The sequence below is a fragment of the Pyricularia pennisetigena genome, chromosome 1, assembly GCF_004337985.1.
Source record: "Pyricularia pennisetigena strain Br36 chromosome 1, whole genome shotgun sequence".
Lineage (NCBI taxonomy): Eukaryota > Fungi > Ascomycota > Sordariomycetes > Magnaporthales > Pyriculariaceae > Pyricularia > Pyricularia pennisetigena.
Window position 1 is genome coordinate 2,092,902 of NC_043740.1, and position 7,765 is coordinate 2,100,666.

At 50.8% G+C, this 7,765-nt stretch overlaps 1 protein-coding gene across 1 annotated transcript; it reads left to right on the top strand.

Annotated features, from left to right (window-relative positions):
• Positions 1 to 3,017: 3,017 nt before the first annotated feature.
• Positions 3,018 to 4,720, top strand: PpBr36_07191 (uncharacterized protein; the record flags this gene model as incomplete). Its single annotated transcript, XM_029894329.1, has 2 exons — positions 3,018 to 4,071; positions 4,158 to 4,720. 2 exons carry the CDS (start codon positions 3,018 to 3,020, stop codon positions 4,718 to 4,720), a joined length of 1,617 nt encoding a protein of 538 aa, XP_029748238.1.
• Positions 4,721 to 7,765: the final 3,045 nt, after the last annotated feature.

The window sequence follows — 7,765 nt, forward strand, 5'->3', positions numbered from 1 at the left end:
GTCGGGGCTGCCTGCGCAGGCGAACTGCTTACTCGGTGACCTGTGCTTGCAATTTCGACTGGCCTCAACTTTTTTTTTTCCCTCTCTCTCTCTCTTTCTCTATATTTGTTCCTTCATTCTTTTGGCAGTTGGCCGAGCTTGGGACGGTTGCATGTACGGGAACGTGCTTTCCCTCGATCCGCTCGCAAACCCCGTCTCAACTCGCGACCGTAATGCACTCAGGGCAATGAGAGCGGTTGGACGGGTGGCATACGGTTAGGGAGGTGGTAACAATTGCAATTCAAACCATCTGTTTGGACCAACCGCTACATTTATTACAGGCTAGACGGATGAAAATGAAAAGGTAACATGTAAAGACCACATTACCACCGTTCTGGGTACACCGGCTTGCTGGGCTACAGATTGCCTGACATAATACCTTGCAACGTACCTTGATTAGCTTAACTACTACCTTTTACTTCTTACTTGCACACCTTGCTGCACACCTGCCTCCTTACTAATTGCATCAACGCGTACCTACCTATGTTTGTACAATTCCAGCTACTGTAGTTAGCTAACTTGCCCTTACTTGGTGTCTGCAAATATCTCTGTCTCCTTACCGTTTCTTTTCTGTTCCTTTTTCTTCTCTACTAAATAGAGTAAAGTAGAGGACAACAGCAGGGCTGGTGGGCTATGTATGGGTCGCCTGCTTGCCTGCCTACTTAGGTAAGAACCAGGTTGAATGTGGTGGCTCTCTCGCCCTCTATCCTCATGGCAAACAGCCACACAAAAGTTCCACTCATGCTCTTCTTGTCTTGCACGACCTCAACTCACGCACGCACACATACATCCCTTGCCTGCCTACCTACAGTACACCTTACCTTCTCCGCAACCCACACCCACCCACCCACCCATCCGCCCAGGTACCCGATCTGACTTGAGGGGCAAAAAGCAGCCGACTCGCACTGATTCCAACAGGGCCATCGACCCCTCGACTTTGCTGTTTCTCAACGACCTCGAACTTGTCTAGCCCTCAGCTCCATCAAGCCAGATAGCCGGGCAGGGCGGCTGGCTGGGGCTTTTTATATTTATTCATCATTTCCTTTTATCTCTCTTGTTTGCCCCCGCTCTTTTCTTTTCGGTTTCTAATTTGTTTTGGGACCTTCATATTCAGCACTCCGGTCAACATACTGTGGCTCGGGCCTTAGTTATAATCCCTGGGATGTCCCTCCTCGTCGAGATTGAAACGTGCTTGAAATAACAAGGCGCACCCACTTCTCCACTCCTGTCGTTTACCGCCGCACAATTCTTGTTTCTTTCCTAGCTCTCGTTCTGTTCTTTGTTTTTGTTTCTTTTTTGTTCCCAGTTTATTTTATTTTTATTTATTTATTTTTTACCCTTTTGCTTATTCGTTTTCTTTCTTGTTACTTTCCTTTGCCCTTGTGCTGCCTGGGACTTTGCGAGCCAAACAAAGTGACAAGGAATAGGGTTTTTGCTTCTTTATTCACCCTTTCGGATTGGAGCAGCATCCGGAGGAGTAGCAACAAATCAACGGAACCGTAAGGCTTGTCCCAAACAAGGCCAAAAGGGGAGCCGTATCCGAAAATATCAGTCACTCACTCAAGTTCATTCGGCCGGACCATTTTGATTGATCGGTCTTTGCTCCCGCACAACCAACCAACCCTCCAGTCTGGGGTTGTCCCTGGGAGCTGGATTCAAAGAAAATCAGGAAGAAAGAAGAAGAAAAAACCTCCCCCCCTCGGCATCGTCCAGACGATACCAGTATCCCTCAAACCTCCAGTACAATCTCAAATCTCAACCACCTCTATCCGTGGAGGAGAGGTCTAGTTCCGTACCGTACAGGCTGTCGCCTCTGGTTCTGCTTGTGTGTGCACGCCCGGCAACACCCGAAAAAAAAAAGGGAAAAAAAATCGAACAAGGTTCCTGCCAGGAATCAGGAACGCATGCCCGTGAGCCTATGATGAATGGCACTACACTTACACATCTAGCACGACGCCTGAAAGTCACTCTGAAATAGGTGGGCAATGGTTGGTCCAACGGGAGACTTTGCACACCCCGCCTGTTTTCATCGCATCTACCTCGAAGAACCCGAGCTGGCCGCCACCACCAGCTCTGTCGGATCGAAAAAAAGGTTATTTGCATTTCCTTTGTCTTCCGTCTTTGTTTTCTTTCTTTGAGTGTGTATCGTCTCGTCTTTTCCACCCCTGTTTTTGACCCTGTCTACCCTACCTCCCTGCCCTGCCTGCATAGGTAAGGTAAGGCACCTCCTTCCTAGGTCGTCCCATCCTTATGCTTATCCTAGAGCTTCCAAGCTCCTGCCCCCGAGAATCCCACACCACACCCACATCCACATCCACATCCACATCCACATCCACACACCCTTCCGCGCTCATCGTCGTCCTTGCCTATTTGGGCATACAAATGCTCGCGCGCAAAACCTTCACAGGGTACTGCGCTGAACTGGACACCCAGCATTTCATCTGCTTGCTACCTACCCGAACCTGACCTAAAAGTACCGCAAGGCAGCTAGCTAGCTAGGTTAGGGCACTTTATTTACACGGTACCCTCCTGGTTCCTGCAGAGAATTTCCATACTCTCTCTGTAGAAATCTGTGGTTCATGGTCTTCGGAGAGTGCCGTCATCAACATCCTGCATCCACTCTTTCTCATACCTCCGTCCCCTTTCCCTGAAGGCTGAAAAACAAGACAAAACACAGCCGACAGTTGGAAGATTCGGACTACACGCTCTCTCTATCTTACATATATCTGTATATATTGGATTATTGCCTAATTTTGACTTCGTGCCTCATCCCCATGAACCCTCCCTTCACGCAACCCATCACCCTGATGCACATTCCCCCTCTCCTGGAATCCACGCCCGTTTGTGTTACCCCTTGCGACAAGAGGAAGTCTCTCATAGTACCCTCGTCCATGCACCTCTTGGGTTAGATCACTCAAAGCCACCATCATCACCAAAGTCCAACTTTTCCTCGTTGTTGCATATTTCAACTGGCGCATATGAGGATGCTTACCGTCAAACAGCCAGCGCATCACGGCTACCAGTCCGTCCATGACCTCCCTACGCCGCCAACCACATCTCGACCCTCGCCTCCCTTGATATATCAAGAAGATCGCCTGCCGCGGCTCGCCTCGATACATCGACTCTCTAGCCCAGCCCGTCAGCCCATGTCGGGACATCATCGTGGCTTGCCTCCTCCGGCGGCCATGACGCTAGCCCAGCCTCCGTCTACACAGAGTAGTGCTGCACCTCAACCTCCGCCGCCGGCCGGTCCCCAGCTTGGCCAGCCCACCGCGCTTCAGTCCCAATCACACTCGCAGAGCCAGCTGTTGGGGCAACTGCCAGCTCCTCCACAATGGCAGCAGGGCCCGGACGAGTCCATGAGAGCTTGGCTTCTGGCCAAGACCGAGGAGGAGAAGAGAAGACAGGAAGAGGAGAGAACGCGCCAGGAAAGCCTACGCTTGGAGCAAAGGAGGACAGAACATGAGATTCTGAGAACTTCGTTGCAAGGAGGGATTCCTCCCCCTATGGTGCCCGTGGTCTTTGCAGGGATGGGCGGCAGCACTTTGCCCCAGGCCGCTCTCGATTGGGCCCAACAGTACATGTACTCCCAAATGCAGGCGCAACCCCACCAGCCTCAACTTCTGCCACCCACGTCTGGTCCTGTTTCACCAGAGCACAGACGAGACTCGCAGCCACAAGCCTTCGTAGTCTATCAACCCCAGGCAGGCGTACCCCCAACTCCAGGCTCGGCACCGGGGCCCCAGAGCGCATACTCGGGCCAGCCTCCAGGGTCACCACACAGGCCAAGGCACTACAGCCTACCGGGAGGCCGCGCTCCAGCATCAGGCGGTGCAGGCCTGCCCAACATCAACACAAGTATCCAAGGGGGGTCCAGCGCACCTCACACCTCTATCCCTAGCGGAGCGGCGGTCCAGTCTCAAGCTCAGGCGGGCCATTCTCAGGCTTCTCCATCTATATCGTTCTTTCACTGGGAACCACCAACAAGCCACGCATCTGGGAGCGGCTCCAAACAGCCTGCGACGCCCTCCGGTTCGTCCAAAACTAGAACGCGCAGTTGAGAACTTGTGATGCTGTGTGTGCGGCGGCTAACGGGTGTCTTTTTCCTCTACCAAAAGAAAGATTTTCACTAGTAGGAGAATCGCCACGGAAGCGAAAAGCAACCGGGCCTCAGCCAGCCGCACCGCCGCCTGGCACGCAACAAAGAATCCCATCGCCGCCCTCATTCCAACATGGCGCGCCAAGCTCGAGTTTGGCGAACCCCCCTCCAGGTCGACGCCGAGGCCCGGGGCATGTCAGGCAAAGAAGTGACATATCTCTGTACAGGCGAGTCGGAAACGGAGGCGGAAGAGGGGAGCAGTTAGGAGGCGGCTACCGATCCCACTCGCCCGCTTACTCTTCAGCACCCACCACGGCGAGGGAAGTTAATTTGCCCGGCGACCTGTCACGACAGCAGCAACAACACCAGCACCAATACCATCAAGAGCAACAGCAACAGCAGCAACATGCGCCCGCGCCCGCGCCCCCTCGCAACGCACCTCACTCGGTCTCATCCTTACTTTCAGAAGAGCCTTCGCCGAGAAACGTACAGTACCACCAGTCTTCCGCTCCAGAAATAGAGAGGAGGAATTCGCCAACTGGAGATTATTCTGCATCCATACGTCAACGAGAACACGAATGAATGTGAAAAGCTCTTGTGCAGCAACTATTAAGACGAAGACGTGGCCCTCAATTTGAAGCTTCCGCGAGCAATTGGCTTGCAAGATATGAAGCCGGGAAAGATCCCGAAAAAAAAAAAAGTTGGGAGGGCAGTTCAAATTGCCGATTCGAGCGAGCAGTTGTGCATGTTGACCTATCATGCCGGCTCTTTGTGTGCTCGAATTAACAAATTGCCAGTCTCTGGAGGGTTTGTTTGTTTCTTTTTATTGCAGAGTCGCCAGGTTTGCAGCGCAGAGTGCAAGTACATAATAAGCCTTGTCTTTTTTTTTTCTTTTCTCCCTTGGCTGTTCGCGCTCGACAACCAAGATGGCGACGTGATGCTGGCTTTGGCCAAAGCCAGGCATGAAAAGAACAGTACGATATCACAAGCAAATCTCTCTTGGGACAGCTAAACCAATCCTGTAACATCACCCTGTGTCTCCAATATAAATCCATCTAATCATACTCATATATGTAAAATATCTTGTTTTCACGCTCAAGATCATCATGGCAGACAGATGGAGGCGAACAAGATCGGATTTTTAAATCAAGCTGCAAATTCTAAGGGGACAGGGCGGCTTTCTTTTCACTACACATATATGACTGCACTCATCCTTCACATGGACCTTCTGGGAGCAAGACTGCACGAAAAGTGAGGACACTCGGGTGAATCTGTGCTGAATGTTATTTCAGCCTGTCTCTATCCGGGTGGCATCTTGAGAACGGGCCCTCGAGTAGGCCGGGGCATATTTTGCGCCGTCAGCAGTGTAAACCTCAGCCGCCGGCAACCATCCTTTTTTTTTCGGCTTGGAAGCTTGGAAGATAATCGGCCGTGTAAGATACGGGACAAGGTCTATAATACACCAAATTATAGGCGCTACAATGACCGAGACGAACGGGGGGGTCCTCTTCCCGAGGGCGTACCAGAACAACCTAGGTTGGCGCATGCTTGATGCATGCGGGGTGTGTTCAAGAGACAAATAGACCCTTGGTCATGCAGCCCACCAGTCAGCTGCGATGATGGACAGATCAGGGACCTGAACCCGACCGTGGTAAACGGTTCCACATCTGCCGGACACTGGCAGAAGCCCATAATGCTATTTGTCATGACAGCAAGGCAAAGGAGGAGGAGGGAGGTAAAATGGGGCGGAAGCGGAAAGATGGAGGGGCGGGAGGGACGGAGTTTGGCTGTTGCAAACGTCTATGCCAAAGACAAAAAAAAAAAAAAAAAGCGGCAAAGAAAAGCTGGATGGATGCACAAGGGATGAGAACCAGGGGGGCTAGTCACACAAAGGGGAAGTGCCTGGAAAACCCAAACCAACCCGAGCTTCTTTTCTGTCAAGGGCTACATACAACCTAAGTGCCCTGCCTTTGGCTGCCAGTCTAATTTGAGGGGGGTGGGAAGGTGAGGGGATTTTCTTTGCGGTATTTCACCCGTTCGTGTAAGTCTATACCCGATTAGGACGGAGGTGTGGGTGGGGGAAGGGAAGGGACTGGCGTCTGTTGCTTATTACAATAGGGCTGCAACACAGGCGCGCTTGCGACCACGACAACTCCCTCGTTAGCCGCCCAGCAACAACACCTAACCCTGCTTTCTTCACCACCACTCACCTTAGCCCCTTTTCACTGCGCAGAGCGGTATTTTGTCTGGACCTGGCAACGTAGCATTCATGCTTTCTCCCCTGACGACCAGTGGATCTAAAGACCAGAAAGGCTCNNTTTTTTTTTTTTTTTTTTTTTTTTTTTTTTTTTTTTTTTAGCGCTTGTAAGGATCCGGACCCGACAAACTACGCCGAGTGTCAAGTACAGGCAGGATATTGTAGTAACAACATCCCAGCAAAGCAGATCCGAAACTCCTTCTTGCATACTCGCCCGTTGCATTGATGGACGACGAGGATGGCCAGTTTGTATAGAACAAAACCAAGCGGCGGTCGGCGGGGCTGATAAAAGCAGCCAGGACGAAAGGGGTAAACAATTCATGGTCCCTATTGCCAATTTACCATGCCGTTTCTGTCAGCCGCATAATGAGAAAAAAAGAAGTGAAAAAGAAAGAAAGAAAAAGAATTAGCAATAAAAACTGACAAGACAGGCAGGAGTGTGCACTCTCGGGCCTTTTCGTGTGGGGGACCCTACACGCCCCCAAAAATGGTATCCTTCCTTGTGTTATTTACCGCTTTCCCGCGTCTTCTACAGTTAGGGATCTTGGCACTCGTGCAGATGTGCAAAAGCTGGAAGCCAGCGAACTTGTTGAAGAAGAAAAAGAAAGGACAAAACAAAAAACTCGTTTTCGGTACCAAACCCATCCGTAAAGGGGGGCGACACAAAAAAATCGACTGCCAACCAGACACTCACACATAGTCTCAATCCATTATTATTTTATTTTATCTTGTGATCTTTTAATCTTTATTCTTGCAAACATCAACCCCCCAAAACGGAAAGCTCGGGCCAGATCTCCGGTCAGCGCTGGCCCCGCGGCGGGTTGCAGATCATTCTGGATACACAACCCACGCGAGTGCGTGCATTGGAAATAGATGGGTGGGCGGAAATTCTTTCTTTTTTTTTTTTTTGTCTCCCCTATATATCAAAGTATGTGGCTGTGTTTGGTTTGCACCATTTCCAACTGGTGGGTGAGCAGCGGGGAGAAGAAGCGAGGATCGGCGGCCAGTCAGCAGGGCATTCGTGTGTTGAGGATCCGTTGTTTGCTTGATGTGTGTGTGTGTCGACGGCATAATCCCGATGGCCCAAAACGGAAGAGGGGGAAAGACAAAGGAAAACAAGGTTTTGGCGTCGGGAAAATGGTAATTATATGCGCCCCAGCTTTGATAGACGGTAGAACCAAACGAGAAAAAAAAAAAAACCGAAGTTGGTTGTGCCCTTTTATCAGGTTATATTATAGCATTTGTATACTATTGACAACCTGCGATTCAGAGTTGCCACATTTACATACACCCCCATACTCCGCATCCACCTTCAAAACTTGTAGAAGACTAACTATAACCGGGGTGCTGGGTGAGAAAATAATAAAAAC